The 24,732-nt window shown below is 38.8% G+C and overlaps 3 protein-coding genes and 3 long non-coding RNA genes across 7 annotated transcripts in view; 4 read left to right on the top strand and 2 right to left on the bottom strand.

Annotated features, from left to right (window-relative positions):
- The window catches only part of LOC124336700, a 580,524-nt gene that overhangs the window by 160,364 nt on the left and 395,428 nt on the right, over positions 1–24,732 (top strand). The window lies entirely within an intron of this gene.
- On the top strand, positions 3,678–4,384 carry LOC124336541 (glycine-rich cell wall structural protein-like). The gene is made up of 3 exons (XM_046790392.1): positions 3,678–3,738; positions 3,841–3,958; positions 4,033–4,384. The coding sequence occupies exons 1-3, from the start codon at positions 3,721–3,723 to the stop codon at positions 4,149–4,151; spliced, it is 255 nt and encodes an 84-aa protein (XP_046646348.1). The 5' UTR covers positions 3,678–3,720; the 3' UTR covers positions 4,152–4,384.
- Positions 13,997–15,676, top strand: LOC124336574. The gene is made up of 5 exons (XR_006917070.1): positions 13,997–14,091; positions 14,157–14,369; positions 14,429–14,530; positions 14,594–14,840; positions 15,626–15,676. It is a non-coding gene; the product is annotated as an uncharacterized LOC124336574 (long non-coding RNA).
- LOC124336561 lies at positions 18,604–20,788 on the bottom strand. Of its 2 annotated transcripts, XR_006917044.1 has the most exons (7): positions 20,682–20,788; positions 20,383–20,502; positions 20,132–20,203; positions 19,916–19,971; positions 19,676–19,755; positions 19,433–19,497; positions 18,604–18,763 (listed from the first exon to the last, which is right to left on the bottom strand). It is a non-coding gene; the product is annotated as an uncharacterized LOC124336561 (long non-coding RNA). The 2 variants fall into 2 exon arrangements; XR_006917043.1 differs by lacking the exon at positions 18,604–18,763 and having other exon boundaries at positions 18,770–19,497.
- LOC124336597 lies at positions 21,289–22,598 on the bottom strand. Its single transcript, XR_006917106.1, has 2 exons — positions 21,794–22,598; positions 21,289–21,729 (listed from the first exon to the last, which is right to left on the bottom strand). It is a non-coding gene; the product is annotated as an uncharacterized LOC124336597 (long non-coding RNA).
- On the top strand, positions 22,868–24,722 carry LOC124336209 (protein adenylyltransferase Fic-like). Its single transcript, XM_046789921.1, has 3 exons — positions 22,868–23,298; positions 23,358–24,306; positions 24,375–24,722. The coding sequence occupies exons 1-3, from the start codon at positions 22,935–22,937 to the stop codon at positions 24,526–24,528; spliced, it is 1,467 nt and encodes a 488-aa protein (XP_046645877.1). The 5' UTR covers positions 22,868–22,934; the 3' UTR covers positions 24,529–24,722.

Raw genomic sequence — 24,732 nt, 5'->3', positions numbered from 1 at the left:
TTATTTTGTTTTTGTATATTAATTTAGGACATCATTTTCATTAACTTGTTGTAAGTTCGCTTAAATGTCCGTTGTAATTTGATCAAACTAATTTTCTCTTCCTTCAAGGTGATGTTAGAAATATTGGCGTCGTTCTCAGGTGATCCTACTTTGACAGTGTGACTGGGCTTTGTTGGTGCTGGTGAAGATATTCGTTGCTACTGGTGTTTCGTTTGATGCTGGAAAGGTAGGAAAAAAATTAAACTTATCATTATTTAAAATGATTGTTTGCGACTGTTTCGAATAACCGATGAGGTTAGAAGTAGCTTTAAGAGTAGTTTGTGGATCGGTTGTTGGCAGATTATCGGTCGTCATTGGCGTGACAGTTGTTGGAATATATTTAGCTGTTGTCCTAAGTAGTTAAGAAGTGATTTCAGTGTTAAGTATTTCCCTGTTAATGGTATTGCGGTTTTCATTCGAGGGGTCATTTGAATAGTAAGGTTGATTGTAGGGAGATATTGACTTTAATGATGAAAACGTAGAATTTTTACGAAAAGGTTAGCAGATTTAAGAGCCAGCCACGAATTTGTAGTCGACAAAGTCATTTCTGGGACTTGTTTCACATTATCGGGTTGTTTATCATGTGGGTACATTTCAAATGACGAGTACTGGTCGTCAGTTTGCTCAGGAGATTTCAGAATGACCCATGGAATGTCTTGATCGTTGTTGAAATAAGTTGTGGTGGGCGAACGGTCGTCGATGATGGCCACTGAATTGTTTTTACATTGGACGATGGGAAGTAAGCGACTGAATCCGACTAATCTGACGGATGCTGGCTGGATTCAGGGGATTGCGTGATGAGCCAAAATTTGTTTAGGATTGTTATCATCAAATTACAAATAGATGGATGTTTAGTTGTTGCTGTGTTAGTTGAAAGAGTTATTGGTACTTTAGTAACGGGAATTTGATATTTGAGACCATGGCTGGGCTTGATGATTATTTTAGGCCCTTCTCCGGCTTCAAAATCTTCCATTTGTCGATTTATTCATCGTCGACTGAATCTGATGACGTTTTCCTTGTCTACTCCAATCGTCTTGTCATTCACACATTCACTTAATTTTTTAATATTTAATTTTGTATTGTTCACCCAAGTTTGAAAGTTGTATTACCTTGAAGGGTAACTGACAAGCCCTCAGGGTTTCCGTCGCCGATTCCTGTAATATCCATAATAATGGTCACATCTTTTGGTTGGTGGTTATTGTCGACGTACCCCTATGGAAAGGCGGAACGTCGCCAAAGCGCCCGCAAATTCTACATTTCAAAAGTATAGATTTAACGGGATTGTTATTACTTATTAGATCAATTTCAGAGTATGGATACACACGGTAATATGCTCTAGTGCATCCGATGATCCGACCACTGTTGTTGTTAAGTGTTTACTCTTGAATATGTGATACCGTTTTTGTTAGTTTGTCGAGAATTAAATGTGCGCTTTTTATTGTGTATTCCCAGATTATCTACAGCCTGTCTTCAACCAATCAAACAATTCCTGAATCATCCAGTTCGTCTTCATCAGCAATTCTCGTGTCTTCTGTTTTCCTGTCTGAAAGTAGTAAGCATTTAGTCCAACTATTCGATTGGTTCTCACGATTTTATTTATAATATTTGTACATTTTACTAGTCCGGACTCATGGTATTGAGATTTTTGCCCGAGATTATTTTTGAGTTTTTCTTTTTTCTGTTGAGTTTTTTCAATTGCGAATTTTTGGCTTAAATCTGGCCTGCTGCAAATTCGGTCAGGTCTCAGATGATCGGGTAAACGATTGATGGGATTGTAAAAGAAAGACCATTTTTGCAGGTAGAAACTTTAAAATCTGTGTGTGTATTCAGTACTAAGTTCGCATTCGCATACACAGTTAAAATTTTTGCGTAGATAGAGAGAAGAAATTCCCACCCCTTAATGAAATTTAGAACTAAATGGATTCCCTCCCCGTTATTAATCAAACAAAAACAGTTATCCGTGTCAACTGTCAGTCGATGATGATTTTGCAAGTTTCGGGCGATCAGAACTCTCAGGAGGACGCGACTATTTCCTCCTCCAACATGAAACCCGTGAAATGGGTGTATTGATCATCATAATCAGTTAGCGCCACCCCCCATGACATGCTATCAATCTGCACCCAGACCTGATCGCCGGTTAGAGTAGTAGACTGGATGGTCACTTGATCATTTTGACCATCGGCGGTGTAATACTCTTCAACAAAAGCCAATCCGATTCGATTGACGTTCAAATAAAGACCAACTCCAAAGCGAACAAGAAGAAAAGAAGATGGAAATCGCACCAGTGCCGTGAACGAGAAGAAATAAATTCCCGGTCGCGCTGCCGTGAACTTCCCCGATGGTAAACCCATGGCATTTCCCTCGTTCACCTGGGTTAATTCGTACGTAATCGGAGTATGCATTGCGGTGAACCAGTGGGTCTCGTAATGAGCTTTTCTCTGGACGTAGAAATAGACGGGCGTCGATTTGATGTCGGCGTATCCGATCAATTCCTGTCGCGCTGCATACAAAAAAATGAGACAAGCAATAACCAGGAAATGTGAACACGTCGTACCCTTTCCATTAGGATAAAAATTGCAGTAAACAGCTTCCATCTTCATCGAGTCATCGACCTGTTCACCAAAAAGAAGCCGCTCAGTTTGTGTCCCATTCGCTGCAAATCTTCACAAGAGGTTGGCATTTCACCAATATCAACTAGGCCTATTTCACTCGTACTATCTGTTGAAAGGAAACTCAAATTCTTTTATTTTTCTTATATTAAAAAAAAATAAAAAAATAAAAAAAAATAATTTACCATTTAATTTGGTCGTCAAATCCGCAATGATGGACTTCGTGCCGCTCAATTCCAATCTCGCTGAGGCCAAATTTGCTATTGTGGTTTCCAGCTTACTTGAAGTTGCAGAACCATTTCATTGAACCATTCAAATGAAGGCCCGAACCATACGGTTATTAAGGTTAAAGTGAAATAGGCCTATACGATTGGCTGAAAGTGATCCAATGAAAAAAAAAATGCGTTTGTCTGATTTGAAATTTTGGATAATTTCTTTTGTAATTTTTTTTTCTGTTCTTTATTTCTCAAAATAATTAATCTCTTAAGATTTGTTCATTCACTATCATTTTTTTATGTGATACCATTTTTCTTTATTTGTTACTTAGTTAAACTTAAATTTGTTATTTTAATTTACAGTCAAAACTATCTTTAACCAATCACTCAAATCCGAAATTCATCCAGTTCGTCTTCAATAAAAAAACCTTTCATCGCCTTTCATGCAACTTTCTGATTTTTGCTTGCGATCTTTTTTATAATAGACTACTTGTAGTTGTACATTTATGAGTCTTTGAAGTTTTTACCCTACGTATCATAACCTTCAATCGATTTTTCTTCAAGTTTCAAAATCGATTGTTTGTTTTTTTCTTTGCCGTTTATCTTTCAATGGCGATTTTGAAACAGGCGACGGCGAGAGATTGTAAAAAAACGCGAAAAATGGAATATATCCTGTTTCTTATCTGAAACAAAACGATATTATTAATTCTCACGTTTTTGGTTACGCACATGATGTGATGTAAATTAAAATTTTCCTTCAGCTTTCCACCACCTGGCCGGGCTGCTGCTGCCTTGGTCGGCAAAGTATAAAAAGCTTTCGATTGAGGCCAAATGGACATCAGTCGACATCCACCAACATGAATCGCACTACACTGGTAAGTTATTGTCTCATTATTAGTTCACACTGCCCTGCACGAGTTCTGTATTTAATCCATTTGTCGCTGATTTTTTCTTCTTGTCCCGATTTGAATTTCCAGTTGAGTCTTTGTGTCCTACTGGCCGTCGTGGCCGCATTCGTCGTCGAGGCCGCACCCCAACGTGAGAAACGCCAACTAGGCGGCATTTTGGGCGGACTCCTTGGAGGCGGAGGCTATGGTATTAATATTTGAAACAAACGATTCTTAATAATGATGGATCATGACGTTTTTCGATTCATTTGTGATCAACAGGTCAACAGTACGGGGGTTATGGCAATCAAGGCTATGGCAATTACGGAGGGTATAACCAAGGGTACAACCAAGGAAACGGCGGTGGACACCATCATCATCACTCTCACGAAAGATATTAACAATTCCTATTACAACCCTGGTCCCACCTGTAAAAAAAAATAACTCAGATTTCGTCGTTTCTGTCAATCTCGTTTCTGATATTTCAAACGTTGCGAATGTATTTACGAAATAAACCAAAAGGTCTTTTAAAAAATATTCGTCGCCGTTAGACTTGCTGATTGAAAATGAATCCGCTTTTCCCTCCTTGGATGATTTCCATCCGCACTGGAGCTCGATCCGCTCCACTCCAATTGAATAACAATACATCTGGAGTCTCAGAAATATTCGTCCCAGCGATTTCATTGTGTCCACCTTGAAGTTAAACCGAGCGTCTTTAGTTAAATAATTAAAAATACGTGCGTAAATACAAAAGAACCGCGGTTTATTAATTCAGCTATTCAAGATGCTAGCGAGTCCGTGTAAAAGATTGAAACCAGCAAAAGAGCTGATGAGCAGAAGAATTACATCCTTATGGTTCCAACAACCTTAGCGCGTTGCGTCATAGCTGGGCGACGACATCATAATTCGTCCATATTTGATTTCACGGTGGCTTCCTCCTCCGCCACACAGCCGCTTGCCTTTTCCCATTTAAATAAAAAAAGGGGGAAGAATAAAAAAAAGCCTTTGGCCGACGGCTGTTCCATCCGATGAAGATGCCCTTCTGCCCGTACAAGAGAAAATTTCCAAGCCCAGCTGAAGAGGAAAGCAGTTTGGGCCAGTTGGAACCAGTTGCTGTCGTTTTCATAAAAAGGCCGAGCTCCGTGTAAGGCTGGAGAAAATCGAGAAAAGCGCCAATACTCAATGCATCAGATGACAGGTTTGAATGCGAACGTGAAACGGTATCTGCAAATTTATTATTATGACGCACTTACATTCGTGTGTCTCATTTGGCATTTCTTATATTTACGACGAGTTTAATAGGTCTCTGATGATTTATCGGCTAATGACTGCCACAGTAGGAAATTGATTCATTTCAGGCGAGCACCGGAGCACGTCAAGAAAAACATCCCAGGTGGCATGGTACAGAGATTGAATCTTTTCTATCTCAAGAAACTCTTCAACCGAAAAACATTGCAGTCGTTAAAGATCCAAAGCCAACCAAGCAGCACTCGGAAGCATTTTGGACCACTTACCTGGAAACGAAATCAATTGTAGCCTAACACGAGCTCTGAATTCTCAAATCCTTTTCCTGTGTACGCTTTTCTTTTTTGTTTCAAGTAAGTTTATTCATTAAAAAGTTTTTTCTCTTTTATGTCCGGAGATGCTCAAGTAATTTTTCTGTCAAAAGCATGTCTTGATTCCTGTTTTCCATCTTCGGTGTGCTGAATGCAGTATCGCTAGCTGGTCCTTCTTTTCTAGTCGTTGTCGATACGAGAATATTCCGTCCAGCCAACGCAATTCAAGAAACCGAATGGTATGTGAGAGAAGCGATGTCGGCCTACCTGAAGAAATCAAGAAGAAAACAACAGAATAACGAATACGATAAGAAAAAAGAAGTACACTGAATCAAAAGACGAAGAAGAAATGAAGAATAGAAGTATAGTTTAAAAAGCCATTAAAAATCTCTGTAAACCATCAACAAGAGTTACAAATCAAAGCCACTAGTCGTTGGAGATATTGTCGTGATGCCTATGGTCCCAGAGGTCAGAGTCCTACATTGCAAGTCTCCAATAGTGCCGATTCTATGGCAGCGGTTTCTTTAGTTAGCAAATCAGGAAGTCTGAGACTTGGGCGAAAAGAAGATAAAAAGAAGAAAGATAAAAAGAGCCAGAAGGGAAAGACTACGACACCAAAACTTCGTTACTGATCCACGACTTACACACAAAACACAGCATTAGAGACAACAGTGTCCTGAGCTTATCATACGACGCTGATTGTTTCGGGGACTTTTCTTTTCCCATCCAGCCTTTCGGGAATGCGGTGGTGCTTACATAGAATGTAAAGAATTCATGTTAAAAGCAGTCTTGACGATTCTTTTTTATTTCTTCCTTAGATTTTACCTGTCAAATCGCCTCTTGTTGTCCTTCCAAGACAGTAATGACACAGTCAACAATTCATGTTTTGTCTTAACTAATTCACAAGAGATACCTCTTGTCATAGACACTCAATAGATACAGTAGTTTATGCAAGTGACTATGAAATGAAGAACTATAATCGGGTAAATAAGAATGAGTATATTTTCTACTGTATCCTCTTCAGAACAACTTATAATTCCTGTTTTTTCTTTTAGAAATTCTGCGGTCTTAAAGAAAAGATGTATGTGATGGCACCACAGCAGCCACTATAACTTCATCGAGTTAACCCCAATTTCCGTACAACTACGCAAAAGGCTTACGATATCCAGGCTCGTTTAAACCACCTTGTACTCGAACAACAGCAAAAAGTTCCGCTCCTCTCGCTGTTACCCGTCCGCCCATCGCCCTGGAAAGAGGACCATTCGAAATCAACTTAGCTGTCTATAATATTGATGAGCATCCAGCATCCAGCACCTATGCCCATTGCCCAACTACTACGAGTGCCAACTCTCCAGCAGCCGCGACATTTGATTGGTACAATCCTCGACCACCACTAATCTATCTGCTGCTCATCACTCTTCTCACTCAAGAAAAAAAGGAGCATCAATGATACCTTGATCGCAGCGATGACTGAGTACTAACAGAGCAGTGTCGGACTGCATATTATTGGCATGCGTCCATCATTTGTGATGGGTGGTGGCGATTTCTTGGTGACGACAAGATTATCATGATTTGACTAGGATGTTATTGCGTGAGTATAACATTTTTTTTTCTTTGTATATTTGTGGTTTTTGTTGGTAAATATCTATTGAGTGTAGATGAGTTAGAACGGGGATCGTTTTCATGTTAAATCCCGAATAATCCGGTAACTGTAAAATAAAATAATATTCCTTATCCTTATATAGTAAGTGTTCTTACTGTTCTATATCCTTATGTCAACTCATCTTTACCAGCAAAGTTGGAGACCTCAAAATGCACCTGGCTTTTTTTTATACCAAGGAATCTGTCGTCTGTCACTAGGTGGCTAAAATATGTCCACCAGGTAGCGCAGTGTCTCCGTGAGTCCGTGACTCATCATCACTTCAGTTCAGCCTTCAGCGACGAGATTTCCGCCATTACGATAAGCGGACATGTGTTAATTCTCACGATTCTCACCATGCCGTCATTGCCGTGTGCTTCTACATTTTCCAACAAGTTAAAAAAAGGTAAGTGTTCTTATCTAATTTGACTCTCTTAACGCTTTACTCACTGAATGTGTTTTATGTGTTCATTTGCAGGTAATAATGTATCCTTTAACTTGCACTTAGCCAAATCATCTGATCGCGGGCCTGAAACTTCTGTCATGCTTCTGTGTATTTTTCCCAAATTTCGTCCATTACTAGGAATGGCTGTACGTCTCATCCCATATATGGAAACAAGTGGCAGAAATAGCCCGTATGGAAATGAGTCAATGAAAATCACTGCAGATCAACGAAAATCATAAACAAATCAATAGACAGTCTGAAATGTCATAGAATGTCAGTAAGAATATCACGCAAATATCACTGGCGATGATTTTCTATGATAAATCAATTTACAAAGTCAGTAACAAATCGTTGGAAAATCAAAGATATTTCAAAAATTAGAACAGAGTCCCAAAAACTCATTGGTTTATCATTAGATCCAGAAAATGAAGTATTTTGCAGTGATTAAACTTAACTTAGTCATTGAACTAATCAATGAACATAACGTAAAAATCCATGGAATATTTTCTTTTGAAAAATTACTGATTTTCTACTGATATTTACATTTTCAGTAATTTTCAGTAAACCTTTGAATTTCTTATCATTTTATTGCCATACTTCATTGACACCTATAAATCAATAATAAGCATCTATTTATCACTAAGAAATCATTCCAATGATTAATAAATGATTGTTCAATGAGTCCTAAACGGTAATTTTGATTTTATAATGATTTGTATACAGCTTGCTATAAATTTTTATAATTACTTCTCAGTTCATATCACTGAGCTTTCCTCAGATTTCAGTGATATTTCATGGATTACCACTGAGAATTATCACTGAGAATGATTTTTTATCCAGTGATTTCTATTGATTGATTGAATACTGCTCAGTTTAAATCACTAAGTTTTCCCAACATAAATTTTAATGATATTTCAGTGGCTAGCAGCCTAGCACAGTTGACAAATATCACGACTGGGATTTCCAGAATCATTTGATTTTCACTGATTATCAATGTGAATGAAATACCATTACAAATGATTTCTCAAATATCAATAAATTATCACTGAAAGGCCTTTGGAATGCTTTTCACGTTCTTCTTATGAAGAATCATTGACTTATATTATTTTGTTGCGTCGAAATCAATGATATTAAGGGTGAATTTCCATATGTAAGAAACATACGGCGTTGTCTACATGGTTAATATAGAATCGAATGTGCAACCATAGGCCAATGGTTATCGCACGCTCCTATGGATCGAAAGGTACCGTGTTCAATCCCAGATCGGGGCTTATAAATATGAATCAATGAAAATAACTCTGAGTATGATTTCAGTTGGTATCTTCTTCATATGATGATGGTAAGGCGGGTGGTAGTCTTGGTTTAACGCGAAAGCGACTCCTAGGCGAACAGCGCAATCATCGTAAATATGAAGGAAGATACCATAATTTTGAGACCTACTTTAAACGATAATATCCTAAATGACAATATAATGATGTTTCTAGTGATAAATGAATGATTTGTTTCGGGCTCGGTTATAATTTCTATCCGCTAATTGATTTTGCAATGACAAATATTTCGTTACTGGACTCTATCCTATTTCTAGCATTTTTCTTATATGTTATTTCATGATTTTGTGAAAGATGTTTTAATGATTATAAAAATTCCAAACACACCACCAACACGTTTTTCTTTTTCTTCGAAAAAAAATTGTTTATCACAACGCCTGATATAGATACGTATGATTTAGATACTTTAACTGACTAAATTTATCAAATGTCCAACGTCATAGGTAGTTGGTTATAGAGTCTGGCTACCACTCGAAGTTGCGATGGTTCAAGTCCCGATACGGAAAATGTCAACCCATGCTACAATTAATTCTAACAGATAATAGGTAAGTAAGTAAAATAAAAAAGGAGGACAAGGGTAAGGAAAACCGACAACAGGAGTTCAAAACTGGTAGAGAAAGAAAACTAGTATAGTAAAATTTAGCTTTTGAATTTTATAAAAAAAAAGTCATTGGATACAAGCATTGAAAAATCAATCAATAAAAAAGCATTGAAAACTTCACATTAAATCAGTCAAAAGTAAGAGAATATATGATTTGAAAATCAATGGAAAACCATTAATTTCTCAGTGATAAATTTATGCTTAGTCAGTAATAATCATGTCCGAATTTTGATGGCGAAAATCATTGGAAAATTAATCAAGCCAATATCCTTGAATTATCAGTGATTAATCAAAGGGGCGTTTTCATACGGGAGAAGTAATTATGTTTATACATTTCCCTACTGTACATGATTAGCATAGATTCTTGAAGAACTGTCAATTCTTAGTTGACAATGCTTCATTTTTGAGATGGTGTGACATAGTTATTCTCTATTTGTCATATTTTTATGATCTTATTTTTGCCTTGCTTGCAATGATATCCTAGAGGAGAAAAATGTACTGCCCAATTTTCTGTTTTGATGGTTCCATTTGACCATTTACAAATTGCCTTAGATATTAATTGTTAGATACCCTGATCAAGAGGGTGTTGTACTGTTGTTGTTCATTCATGTCAAACAAAAAATAGTAAAAGTAGTAAAATAATCAGCAGTTGAAAAATAGTAGTTATAACTACCAGTTCACTTTCAGCTTCCTGATTTAGGGGGTCAATAACAGCTGATGTGTGTTTACTGTGTCTTCTCCCACATGTCACACTTTTATAAATTTTTTCTGTTTCTATGGTAATGATTTTTTTAAAAGTAGGATTGACAGTCAGATGAAGTCTCAGCTTCTTTGTTCTTTGTTTAAGCTGTTCAGTCTTTGCTGCTGGTGCTCTCCTGAAGTGTAAAAGAGCTCTATGCTTTAAGTCTTATGGGATATCATTTCTGAATTGATGTTGGACCTAAATGTATGTTAGTTTAAGTTAATATTTGGATTCAGTATTTTTTCTGATGTTTTAACCAATTTTATTATGATAAAGAGCCTGAAAAAGGCAGACAAGGAAAAGAAGGATTGCCTAAATAGTGGAATTTTAAAATCTCTTGCCACCAGGTGGTGATCGACACGGTAGCCACAACCAAACAAGGCAGTGTAGGATGACTGTGATGGATGATGAAGCTGTTAACACGTGCACGTACATCTCTACATTACGACTAATCAGACTGAAAATGCAGTTGCTTTCTGCAAAGGTACTTAACTCTTTGTTTGTCACAACTTTTTTATAGTCATAGTTAATCCACTCCTCCCTGGTTAATCCTTGATTGTTGATTCTTAACCATAGGTGAATCTTTTCTTGTATTTTGAGAACATAACACGTGGTCACATTTTGCTATTAATCAAAGGCACTTGCTATCGGAATTATCCACAAACGGTGATTCTTTCATAACATTGGTTTATAGTAACTTGGGACTATTAGTTTTGCTAAGGTAATTGATGTTTATTAAATCAGTCAATTTCTAAAACAGATTCCATTTCACATGTCTTTGATAGGAATTGTCAGCCAGGTTAAGTTGAAGTTGTTTGCTGTTGCTGTCTTATGCAGAACATTTTTACTTGCTGCTTTCTGACTGCGCAAATTGGGAAGCTGCCTTTTTTTCAAATTTTGAAAACTTTTAGTTGTTTTTGATTCATATCTGATTTGTTTCATAGGTTTTCCATTGTGTTGGTGTTTGATGGAAGACTGAACTTGCCTGTGGTGTTGCAGTCCAATGTGCTGATGCCTGCCCTACCCTGGTTTAATTAGTACCAAAAGATCGAATTTACGATGGTAGTAATTTTCCGTTTTTGTTTAGTGTACTCATTAAGTGGGTTTTTTGTCGCTATGTAAGTGATTTGAGCAATGTGTGAGTTTTATTCTATTTGTTTTTACGCGTCTTCTCAGCAGAATTTATTGTGTCTTAGGTGTACTTGGAATGTGAAATGATTGCGACTTGCTGAATAGTGAAAGTTCATTTCTAATTAATGAGACATTTAAAATAGACAACATATTAAATAACCTTGATTATTAATAAATTTTTTACCTTGAAAATATTATCACTCTTAATTAACTTCTATAATAATTTTTTTTTATCGCAATGCAAATGTGACATTTCATTTTCGGCCGTATTGCAATGGCTTTGCTTATGGCTGACTTGCAGATACAATAAATCAAGACGGGGAGATATTGGCTTGATTGACTTCGACCAGGGAGCTTACCTTATCCTAGTCAGTGAGGAAGAGAGAAGAGTGCGAGACCAATTTTGCTGGGGGACGATTAGTTTTAGTAAATTCCTAGTAAAACTCATGACCCTCCAAAAGTTTTCATCAGATCATGCATCTTTCCAAATCCCCGTTTGACCAGAGCCCTCCCCTCCTCCTGGTTTTCACAGCGGGTAAGTGACCACCGGCGGGCGTTGGTTAGTGGTTAGTTAAGCCTCGCTTAGGGAAACAGGGCCACAGAAAAGAAGGGAGCACAGATATGCACTTGTAATTTATCTACATCAACACAAATTATATCAGTCTTCAATTCCAGCAATCTCTTCTCAGTTTTCAAACAACTATAACAGCGGAGAGGGATTAACCTGAAAGGAAAGTACATTTAGGTAGAATTTTCAAACCATATTGTAGTGACAGAAAGCAATACCTCAAATCTTACATTGTCCTAAATTAGAACTAAGTGATGATTACCACAAAAAATCTTGAGTAGAAACATTGACTTGCTGTTGTCTACAACATAGATAGCAGCAAAGAATTGGTTCTAGGAAAGGCATCAATATCTTGAAAATTTACAAAATCTCGACAGGGAAAAGTTAACGTGAACATTTTAAACCTTAAAGAACACAGTTGATTAAATTTTGTAAAATGATATGATGAAATAACTTGAGGCGGAAATTATTTAGCTTCAGAAGACATAGCATGCGAGCATTGCGAGCTTGTACTTTTTTATTAGACCATTTTATTTCATACTGTCACCTACGTACCGTTGGCCAGGTACACGAAAACTTAAGCTGAAATTATCTAAAAACATTTCGTCAAGAATGCAGTAAGAATCATTAGCTAAAGATTGTGTGATCAATTACTATTCGATTACTTGATCAATTACTTGATCAAAAACAGTTAACTCATTATCCAATCTCCGTTTTTTAACTTTTAAATTGGTTTTGAAGTAACTTATGAAAGTTACGACGTCATGTGTCATGTTTGTGCGACCATGCGACTGTGATTGTGCAACCAACATAAGATTCAAAACTCATTATTAGATGTCGCCACTATCGTTCTTGTTGTTCCTACGTACCTTATGTCATGAACGGGACGAAATGGCCGAAACAAATTGTTGCTAATTAAGTAATTATACTTCTATTCCTGTGATTTCAAATACCGAATTGAACTTCGTATCTTATGTAAGTTTATCTTGACCTAGTTTCCTTATTTTTCTATTATACCAACTTATTTCTTAAAATTTTAGATGTCAGTCATCCCAACAAGTTGACTTAGCGCTCAAGCTCAGTCATTTTCCATGGTCTATAGATCCTCATTCTGTCAAAAGCCTAAAACTCATGTTTGAAGCACACACATAGTGGAATACAAATGTGCGGAGATAAGGTATTTTCCCATTACTGCTACCACACCAACCACACCACGTCAGATGCCTTACTAAATCATCACCCATATGATTGCGAGCCCGAAGGGCGAAGCTAATAACCGCATACGCAGAAAAAAAAAAGCCATGTCACTTTGTATGTATGTATGTATGTGTGTATGTAACGCTCCATAACTCGTGTGTTTTACGACAGATTTCGGACAATTTGGTCTTAAAAATTACACAAAAAATATGCGGTGCGACTAGAACAAAAATAATTTCATTTACTTAATTAGTTTTCCCGTAATTAATGAAAAACTGCTAAAATAATTGTTTAACGACTAGTGACATCTGGCGGTGGCGACTACAACTTTTTCACCTTTAGTTTAAATTCCAGTTTCCACTACATGTGTATAAGCTTGTCATTTACTAAACGTGTTAAGTTTAAAATTAATCCTTTTCTTCGAATATTTTTTATTGAAATATATTCGTAATGTATGGTTAAACATGAGTAAAATAATATTACGAATATATGCCGCCCAAATAAATCACCACCAGATGTCCATAGCATCGCCGTGATGACGCAATCTTTGATGATCCAACCATGACGCAATAACCAGATTTGTATTTAAGTTTTGCAGTTATTAAACTTAAAGATGTTTGTTTTTTAAATTCAATCCTTGAATTTTATGTGTAAAAATAGGAAAATATGACTTGAGAAAACTAAACGTAAATAACTTGCAAGGATATTGAACTGTGAATGAAAAATCTCACAGGATTGCAGTTCCGAAAAAAGTGTTGATACGCTTACTGGCTTCCTAAAAGTGCACATCTGTAAAAATATTGTTTTGACCCATGCCCTTTGGTAACCATTACTCAGACAAATCAAAATTTCGCGATAGAATTTTTTCACAAAATTTCATAGAAAAAACATTGAATTTATAGAAAAATTCTGAAAAATTAGGATGGCATTTAGCAAAAAGTCCGACTTAACAATAGGCCATGAATTTTTCATTTAAGACAGTTTTTAACTGGCTTACGACTATCCCTTCGCGGCGAGCTGATAAGCTTGCTTCGTCATGAACGGGACGAAATGGCCGAAACAAATTGTTGCTAATTAAGTAATTATACTTCTATTCCTGTGATTTCAAATACCGAATTGAACTTCGTATCTTATGTAAGTTTATCTTGACCTAGTTTCCTTATTTTTCTATTATACCAACTTATTTCTTAAAATTTTAGATGTCAGTCATCCCAACAAGTTGACTTAGCGCTCAAGCTCAGTCATTTTCCATGGTCTATAGATCCTCATTCTGTCAAAAGCCTAAAACTCATGTTTGAAGCACACACATAGTGGAATACAAATGTGCGGAGATAAGGTATTTTCCCATTACTGCTACCACACCAACCACACCACGTCAGATGCCTTACTAAATCATCACCCATATGATAAAGGTAAGCATCAATAGCACCTATCACCATGCTACTGCAATACTTCATGACAATTTCTTTAGTGTCAGGAAATATATCTCAACTTGAGGAGTAATGCTGTTGGTTGCTGTAATTCCATTATTACGGTTTTTCATCATGACATTTCAGTGTGCTTCTTAGAAAAGGTAAAATTGATATGCTTTTTTAAATTTTTATATTTTCATTAATGTAACACATTTTTTTAACAGACGACGCAAGATCCCCACGGACATCCTTGAGCCAATGCTGGATTTTGTCCATGACAGAAGAGGGACTTCCACCAACGTTCTGCTCCATCCTTATCTTCAAGACTTTCACTCGCTCATGCGGCTCATCCAGCTTCACTGCTTCATATGCTGCTAGCCTGCTATACAACTTTTCTTGCTTCACTGGCGAGTTGGATCACTTCAGTTGCTGTGACATACCTGCAGTCACTCACCACGGGATTATGGCCAGGTACCGGAAAATTGACTTATTTTCGCAGATTATCTTCTAGTAATCTCTTTGCGTTAAACTATCTGTCTGTGTAATAATTCGAAAATCAGGCCCTTCTTGCGCACTTAAGTGTTACTCAGACGGGTTTCTTTTTTCTAACGCTAGATGGCTTTTCGATAATTTTAGCTGTCAAAACAGTCAGTTTCAGTTACTTTGCAAAACTCTTTAAACATTCATCGGGAGCTAGTGTGTGGAAATTTTTCAGTGAAAACTGACGATTACTATTCCACCAACAAAGCTCACTTGTTAAATGTTCGATATTTGCTTTTTTTTTTCTACTTCCGGTTTTCTCATTTCAGTCAGTAGTTCAGTAAATATTCATTCGACGCGCAAAAAAACCACATATTCGTGATCCTCGTCAAATTTGTGGTAAAGCTCATGTTTTTTTTTGTACGTACGCGTACTTCCGGTTTCGAGAGTTATCCTGAACTTATAGTTCAGGAAAATTCTCGATTTTGGCCAAATTTTGGATTTCGTTTAAATCACACCTAATCGACCCCAAATTTCATGGAGATCACGAATATTTGGTTTAATTTGACGACAGCTCAATGGTTAAGGTACTATCGCTTACTTCCGGTCTAGTTCCGGAAAATTTTCATAAAACTAGCAAGTGAGCTTTGTTCTGTGTACATTTCTGAATATTGAAAACTGAATTTTAAGTAATTCAAATTAAAACACAGATGTATATGTATTATGTAACTTTTATTAGCATGTAACTTAATTAGAAATGTTTTGTCTTCATTCAGATAATGCAGAGGAGACGTCGAGAAGATGGACACCAAAACATCGCCGGTATCTCCAAAATGTCAGCGCGGATCATCATTTGTTGTTGGTAATATTTTTGTTGTTGTGTGTGTTAGTTAACCCGTTGGCTGCCACGCCTTTGTTCTCCCCTGTGTTAGCTCCTTACCACGGGCCGCGCTGTTCGGTCTCGTGGTTTACATGCCGCGGGGTCGGACAGTCGCACCAGCCCAAGATTCGCCGCAAGGCGCCTGTTAGGCAGTGCACCATAGGGACTTCCCCCTTGTCGATACGGTGATGGATTCTAGAGGCGTGCATTCCATCTTCTCCTGTCACCGTGTCAGCCCGGACTTGTCAGCAATGGCAAGTCCCACCTTGGTCATGGATCCTTCAGACATGGCGCGTAGAGTAGTAGAGAACAACCTACGGGTTGTATGGAGTGGCAGCCAACGGGTTAACTTAAGTGTATGTATGTATGTATGATTTGTGTGGTTATAAAATGTGGTGGAATTGTGGGTGGAGGTGGGACAATATAACAATTCCTTTTAAAGTTTTTTGTTTGCTGTGACTTATAATTTATAACAAAATAGCTTAGAAGTTGTATCAATATAATTCTTACAACTTTGAAATTTTACATTTCCACTTAAGTAATAGGCATGTGACTTGATCTCCAGACTTTATCAATTAACTTCTATGAGGAACCAAATTGCAACTACCATGAACTCCTTTGTTACGCCAACTAAAGTTAAAAACATAGAACTATTAGCTTGAAAAATTTAGAGTAAACAGCAGTACGTCTCTTTCGTAACTTACTTTGAAAATTAAGTCCGTCCAATTACCAGAATATGTCCGAATGCAGAGCGACAGGAGCAATAGCCATTTCAAAAATAAATAAGATCCAATTAAAGTTAGAACACGGTGCAAAGTTAAAACTATCAGTTAAAAAATTTATTTTCTCATTAAAGAGCAACAATTCCGAGTGACTAGTAACTATTAAGATATGACAGACAAATTCGAACACATATAAATAAAATAGGAATTTCGGCTCTAGTATTTAGGATACTCCCTGTAGAAACTAGAGAAGCGTATGTACATTCAGGTGCCTTAGTGGTGTAGTAACTCTGGGCAGAGGAATACTTCTAAGGTTCGGTGTAGAAGCTGGGGGCAACGTAGGTTATACTGTAATGCTCGGGTGCCTTGGTTGTGTAGTACTTGTGAGCCACGGTATAGGAGCTCTTCAGTTGTGGTTGTGTAGCTCAGGTCTAAGTAGTACTTGGGCGCTTTGGTGTAGTACTCCGCTGCCTCGGTGGTGTAGTACTCCGCTGCCTCGGTGGTGTAGTACTCCGCTGCCTCGGTGGTGTAGTACTCCGCTGCCTCGGTGGTGTAGTACTCCGCTGCCTCGGTGGTGTAGTACTCCGCTGCCTCGGTGGTGTAGTACTCCGCTGCCTCGGTGGTGTAGTACTCCGCTGCCTCGGTGGTGTAGTACTCCGCTGCCTCGGTGGTGTAGTACTCCGCTGCCTCGGTGGTGTAGTACTCCGCTGCCTCGGTGGTGTAGTACTCCGCTGCCTCGGTGGTGTAGTACTCCGCTGCCTCGGTGGTGTAGTACTCCGCTGCCTCGGTGGTGTAGTACTCCGCTGCCTCGGTGGTGTAGTACTCCGCTGCCTCGGTGGTGTAGTACTCCGCTGCCTCGGTGGTGTAGTACTCCGCTGCCTCGGTGGTGTAGTACTCCGCTGCCTCGGTGGTGTAGTACTCCGCTGCCTCGGTGGTGTAGTACTCCGCTGCCTCGGTGGTGTAGTACTCCGCTGCCTCGGTGGTGTAGTACTCCGCTGCCTCGGTGGTGTAGTACTCCGCTGCCTCGGTGGTGTAGTACTCCGCTGCCTCGGTGGTGTAGTACTCCGCTGCCTCGGTGGTGTAGTACTCCGCTGCCTCGGTGGTGTAGTACTCCGCTGCCTCGGTGGTGTAGTACTCCGCTGCCTCGGTGGTGTAGTACTCCGCTGCCTCGGTGGTGTAGTACTCCGCTGCCTCGGTGGTGTAGTACTCCGCTGCCTCGGTGGTGTAGTACTCCGCTGCCTCGGTGGTGTAGTACTCCGCTGCCTCGGTGGTGTAGTACTCCGCTGCCTCGGTGGTGTAGTACTCCGCTGCCTCGGTGGTGTAGTACTCCGCTGCCTCGGTGGTGTAGTACTCCGCTGCCTCGGTGGTGTAGTACTCCGCTGCCTCGGTGGTGTAGTACTCCGCTGCCTCGGTGGTGTAGTACTCCGCTGCCTCGGTGGTGTAGTACTCCGCTGCCTCGGTGGTGTAGTACTCCGCTGCCTCGGTGGTGTAGTACTCCGCTGCCTCGGTGGTGTAGTACTCCGCTGCCTCGGTGGTGTAGTACTCCGCTGCCTCGGTGGTGTAGTACTCCGCTGCCTCGGTGGTGTAGTACTCCGCTGCCTCGGTGGTGTAGTACTCCGCTGCCTCGGTGGTGTAGTAGCTGTGAGCAGATAGCACTTGAGAGCATCATTACAGTAAGCTGGAGTAGTGCAGGTGTAATACTTCGGTGCCTTGTTGGTGTAGTACTCAGGCGCTTTGGTGATGGCATGTGATGCGATGGTGATGTAAGTTGGGGCAGAGTAATACTTCGGGGCTTTGGTGTAGTAGCTGGGAGCAGCGTTTTCGTGTAATACTCTACATCCTTGTTCGTGTAGTACTTGAGTGCCTCGGTGTACTAAGCAGGTGTTACGTATGTTGACGTTGTTGTGTAGTAAGGGGACGACGTGGTGTAGTACTCTTGCGCTGCTGTCGCTTAGTATCCACCATACCCAGGAAACATCGGTACACCAGTGGTCGACCAGCCATCAACGATACAACACCCAACAGCAGCACGACGCCATAGTTAAATAGACAATTAATAAATTTTAACATTAGTATTCTATATTGACTGGCATATAAACAAATCGTCAATAGCATCATTAAAACAAAACTCAATTAAAAACAGAATATTTACTCATGATTGCGAACTGGTAATGCGATTTAGGCAGTTAGTGACAAATAGTGCGTCGCAGTTGTTGCCGTGTCAAAGTTTTTCACAACTGAATTCTATCCACCTTTTCTCTCCTTTTGTACGATTTTTCTTCATCCCTCCACCTCTTCAGCTTTGCGGCCTGCTTTATAATGATGCAAAACATCGCGTACTCACCCAACCTCTACACCACTGTATCACATATTTTACGTAAATGATCTCATTGACCTTCGAAAGTCAAGCTATGCGAACTCTTCCCTTCTGCAGGTTGACGTTGCTGGGGATGGGTCTACAACAACCGAAGGTTTATATCTTAAAACTCTACCAACTTTTACCATTTTCGTGATCAACATGGAGTTTGGCAGACATAAATTTCCAACGAAACACTCGATTTAACCCCATACATTCGAAATTACGGGAAAAATTGTTAAATGTGGCATCCAACTATTCATGCGTCAAGGAAATGTTTTGTTACGGTAACTATGACAGAACATCAGATTTAAGAAAGAAGAATGTTTTACAGAACAGAATCGAACTCATTTATCTAGTCTAGCACAATCGAGTTCGCATATGGATTATAACAAGCAGTAAAATCCCGTTCTTTATACCTCGTATGAGGTAAAACCTGATACCATCCGAAAGCAAAGAATACGAACTTCACATCGCAACAAACTAATAGAAGGGGAACAAATTGAAAACGAGATCAGTAAATGACACAATGTCTTATGCATCAAATGATCACATGCCACGCACGAATTAACATCATTTTAACCAGGAATGGGAACACCTACGAAAACGAAATCAATTTACTTACTTCCCACATTGAAGCTTAAGCCGGTTTGAGCAGTATCCTTTGCCATCGTCTGTAATATTGACCTGCTAAAGAAATTGTTTTTCGTTAATAAATCTCTGCGCGATAATTATACAGCTAATTAACAATAAATGTAAGCATCAGATAACGATTGGTGGTTTCTTCTGTCGTCATTAAAACAGTCAAGAGTAGCAAATAAAGTGTTCATCATCCTCGATTATAGTTTAAGCATTTTAAAATATTTACCATAATTAAAACGGATTACCCGAACGTAATTCTTCTTGCTCAAGTATGGGATCAAGACCCCTAAGTATAAAGCCACATACCTAAATAAAATTGAAAAATTAAGAAATATGGAGACAACATGTGATAAAAATCTTTCAACCCATTTCAGATTTGCAAATTTATCTTCCTCAACATCAGATGACCTATGCTTGTGAATCATCATAAAACCAATGTTTATACTAATTCTAGAATCAACACTACCTAAATGACAAGCAGACTGCAATGAGGACTGCAACCAAGGTACAATCACAGGATATCTGCAAGAAAAATTGCATTAATATATTTCCATTCTGAACACACACAAAAACGAAGTGCCTAATTTCATTTAGAGCTAATACATGATTCCTCCACGATATTTCAGGAAATATTTTAAATCATTAAGGCCAGACACATAAAGGAATGTTTTACCAAACTCACTTCCAATCAAAACCACAAGTTTTTTACACTGGTGGATACACAGGGCAAAGCAGTAGGCTATACAATCACGACCTGAAACCAAAGGTTAATATAGATTAGAACAAGGAAATGAATCAATATCAACCTAACACAATTAACTATGCACATCAGATAGGAGCGAAAGACTATAATGCAAGATGTCTTCACAAACATTAAGAATAAAAGTTGTCATCATGAATATTCAGTTATTGAGCATACTTCTAAATACCTACACTTTAAGAGGAAAAAGCCTATCCTCAGCCTACACCTGTGGACACGTCACCTTGAAGACTGCTCATTGGATACATTTGAAATTTGCGACAACCACGTCAACACATTGTTTCCTCGAGAATCTGCAGAATCAAAAGGTTTAGTAAGTTACCATAGATTTCGTCCTAAAGAATAGTATGTAGATAATGAAATAATAAACCAAATGTAATAGAACTAAGAATATCATGAAGAAAGCAAAGCACCCTAGATAAATTTTGAAAAATATCTAAATTTTGACCAATGATGTACTTAGTATATTTACCAAGGGAGTAATTGCGCAGTCTGAGATACTAGTGCCTAGTAAGAACTGAGAAATGAGAAAGAAAGAAATCGCGACTTTTGGAACAGAAGAAAATTCTATGTCTACCCCCAGTTGCCAGTTCCATGGAATCCCAATTCCCATTCCGATCTAAAATCATATCCAGCGCCCAGCGGTGGCAAATTTTCACAATTTTGCTTAATTTGTATTTTAAAAAATATAATCATATAATTTACCGGTACTGCTAATCGGTTAATCGCCTTAGGAAAAATTGGCTTGGAAAAATGAACCTGGACCTCTATCACTCATAGTCTCTATCACATTCATAGTTTATGCGTGTGCAAGAATTGCACTCTAAATGACTAACGAGCGATAATATGTATTTCTGCAAGGCAGTATGAATGGGTGTGACAGAATGGAATCTATATGTATATTGGAATTACAAGCAATCAAATCCATAACACTTTCGGCGGACTTTCTTTTTATTAACAGTGTATTATTATTATTAGGATATTACGTTTAACTGCGTGTAACGAAAGTTTGAGAATTGGGATAGGATGGAGTCGCATAGCAAGCATGCCGGATAACAAAAATATTAAATTACTTGAAATTCACCACACTTGATTTATTGTCATTTCCTTTACTAGGCCTAATCATTTCTAGTTTTAATTAATCAATGCATGATTTGCATGATTTGGCGCACCAAAGAAATAATTTATTCATTTCCAAGACGTGGGGAATTTCCTCGAGGTATCATTGGCCATTGGTATGAAATTTATCCATCGGCTGAAATGGGCCGTGAGTACGTGACCAGCACAACTTCCGGTGTCACTCTCGGCGGAAAAAATAAGAAGAGTTACCTTGAGGGACATTGCCACTGCAGAATAAAAGCAGAATAACGTAATTGTCGAACCAGGAGGCTACTGTAAACTGTGAAGTCCTTAGTCCTACAGTCAAATCAATACTTGACTGGACAGCAGGATAGTCTTGGCAAAAGCGCATTAACACACATGCAGCCCACTAACTGGGCTAAGAAATCGGCACAGAATTCCTTTTGAGAGTAAATGAATTTGCTGGTTATTATTTTTACACTAATAATAATTTCAATGAGTTACCTAAATCAGAAGGCCACAAACTTGTAAAATAAACAGCTTATTTTCTTTGCTGATGTACTATACTGAAATAATAGCGAAAATTTGATTAGCAATATTTTCAATCAGTAAAAATGTAACATTAAATAAATTAAATTCTGCTGCTCGCTGCTGTCATGACTCATGAGGCCTTGTTCCCGTACTTCATCCGACTTCATCATAAGGATCACTGCCAAGTACGAGAACGTTTCAATTTAGGGGTGATTCAATTTAGGGGTGATTCAATTTAGCTAGCTTGTGTGGCCGATGTCCCCGACTGAAACCGCATGCTGAAAATTCGGAAAACAAATTTTATGGTGAAATAAAGTCAACAAAATACTAATTCTATGAAATTTGATTAGAAAAAAGACGAAAAAAGATGTAGGTGTGACTTTATTGGCTGGGCTGCTGAAAGGCGCCTACTCACGGGCGCGATCCCACTACTGCCCGACACGGGAACTTTTGGCTGCTCGGTTTCCCTCCTGGCCCGATTCGCTCCTCCTTAGATAACCTGGATCTGCCGGATTCCTCCAACCGATCCATGTTGATGCCAAGCTTAGTGCGGACACCTGTTCAACGCAAGCGACGATCCAGCAGGACTCCCAGCCTCAAGCCATCCACTACACCAAGCCTCCCAGAAGCAGGATTACAGGTACGCGCCACATACCCGGCTGAAAAAATAACATTTTTACAAGTATCAAACCTCGTGAATAAATTTTGTTGTATTTCAAGTTCGCAATACAATTGCAGTAAGTTTAAACACGTTCAAGTGGTTTTAAAACTCGTTGTTTTAATATAAGTTGATCTGAAACTGTCACTGAAAATAATATCATCTACTGGCAATCCAAAGTTGCCAATTCGTTTGTTATTGAACGAAAAGGTATTTCTTCATTTGCATGCGAATTAAAAACAACACTATCAAGCGACTAATCAAGCTGATAAATCTGTTGCAATTATTCATTAAGAAGTACTTTCACTATTTACTTTTCAGACCCGAAAACCTCTTTATTTATATTACATCACATACTGACATACATATGCATGCAGTACGTATACGTACCAGCTGACAGTTTGACGTCAGCCTTGGTTGTGTTTTTGAAACGATGTAGTAATCATTTTATCTAGCATGGCTGTAAGTGTATTTAAAGCAGCCTTGTTACCCCGTTTTAATTTTCCTTCCACCGAATATTGGTTCAGAGGGAACATGAATAGTTTAACATTACTAGCCGTCTTTGCTCTGGGTGTGATGTTTACGTGTTTTGTGTCGATGTTGACGTTGTACATCCAAAAAGAAATCGGACTTCAAGAAACTGAAAGGATTACAGAAGATTTAATAGCTAATCGACGAAAAATTTTAGAAAAATCTCAGAAGTTTGTGTTGGTCCCTGATGAATCTCACTTGTCTGTGGGCAGCGATACAGAGCTGTCAGTTGATCCAGCCGTTTATGTGTCTACTGCTGAGACCTCAGAAAAGAAGAACAGCAAAGATGGTATTTGATTTACTTATTATTTATTTATATCCCGCTAACTATCTTGTTGTTTATTTCAGCAAATGTTCTGGAAGCTTTGGGAGCTCTGCATGCAGCTATTGAAATGCATAAAAGTGGAAAACACTCAAAAGCGATGAAGCTTTTCAGCCATGCCCTGGCTCTAAACCCGGAGCATCCTGACATCTTGAATCACTATGGGGAGTTTTTAGAAGAAACCGAAAGAAATCTCCTGGATGCAGACTATCACTACTCAAGAGCTCTCACCTTCTCTCCAAATCACATGAGAGCACTCGAAAATCATCAGAGAACCTCCCCCATAGTCGATGAATTAGACAACAATTTACTTAAAAGGATAGACCAAAAAAGAGATGACCTTCTGAACACTCCAGACTCGAGCTCTGGTTTGAGAAGAATAAAAAAAGAAGCCTATTTTCAATACATCTACCACACATTGGGCATCGAAGGCAACACGATGTCTCTAGCTCAGACGAGAACAATTGTCGAAACTCGCATGGCAGTTGGCGGAAAGAGCATAATGGAGCACAATGAAGTCTTGGGCCTCGACGCAGCTTTAAAGTACATCAACAGCACTCTAGTCCACCGAATAGGAGCAATTACCTTTGAAGATATTCTCGAAATCCACCGACGAGTTTTGGGCTTTGTCGACTTGTTTGAAGGAGGTCGACTGAGATCGACGCAAGTGTTTGTGGGGAATCATATTCCACCAGGTCCCTCAGAGGTCCAACTTTTGATGAAAGACTTTGTTAGGTGGTTGAATTCTGCTGAATCTCTATCTCAACACCCCATTCGTTTCGCTGCACTGGCCCACTACAAACTCGTGTACATTCACCCCTTTAGCGACGGCAACGGACGCACATCTCGCTTGTTGATGAATCTAATCCTCATGCAAAGTGGCTACCCTCCAGTCATCATTCGCAAACAGGACAGAGCCAAATATTACGATTACCTTCAGCAAGCAAACGAAGGAGATGTCCGGCCGTTCATCAGGTTAGAGAGCTTTAATTTTAACTCGGCTGTAATTCCAATTGATTATATTTTACTTTTTCTTCTTGTAGATTTATTGCCCACTGTGCAGAGCATACCCTGGATGTGTACCTGTGGGCCACAACAGAACACAGGACGAGTATAGCCGAGTTAGCACAAGAAGGCCAAGAGGACGACGGCAAAACAATCATCGTCGATCAGCAAAACTGTTGCGTGGGCGGCTGAGTAAAAAAAAATTCTGGTCGTTCCTATTTAACCAAAATTTAAAAACCTAATTCAAATTCCTCTATGTGTAAATACGGAAAACACATCGCCATTTTTAAAAACTGGGTTATATAGATTGTGATCCAAGCGATTTTCAAATTAAACGACTATGGATGTGCAATTAAAAATCAACGTTTTTCGTTCACTCCGATTAACCTGAGAATG

This window comes from Daphnia pulicaria, chromosome 4 (genome assembly GCF_021234035.1).
Source record: "Daphnia pulicaria isolate SC F1-1A chromosome 4, SC_F0-13Bv2, whole genome shotgun sequence".
Classification (NCBI taxonomy): Eukaryota; Metazoa; Arthropoda; class Branchiopoda; order Diplostraca; family Daphniidae; genus Daphnia; species Daphnia pulicaria.
This window is presented reverse-complemented; position numbering and strand designations above follow the sequence as displayed.

Coding starts and splice junctions, on each gene's coding strand:
- LOC124336541 (XM_046790392.1), top strand. Junction 3,959..4,032: donor CCTTGGAGGCGGAGGCTATG/GTATTAATATTT, acceptor TGTGATCAACAG/GTCAACAGTACGGGGGTTAT.
- LOC124336209 (XM_046789921.1), top strand. CDS start 22,935: ATGGCTGTAAGTGTATTTAAAGCAGCCTTGTTACCCCGTTTTAATTTT. Junction 23,299..23,357: donor AAAGAAGAACAGCAAAGATG/GTATTTGATTTA, acceptor TGTTTATTTCAG/CAAATGTTCTGGAAGCTTTG. Junction 24,307..24,374: donor GATGTCCGGCCGTTCATCAG/GTTAGAGAGCTT, acceptor TTCTTCTTGTAG/ATTTATTGCCCACTGTGCAG.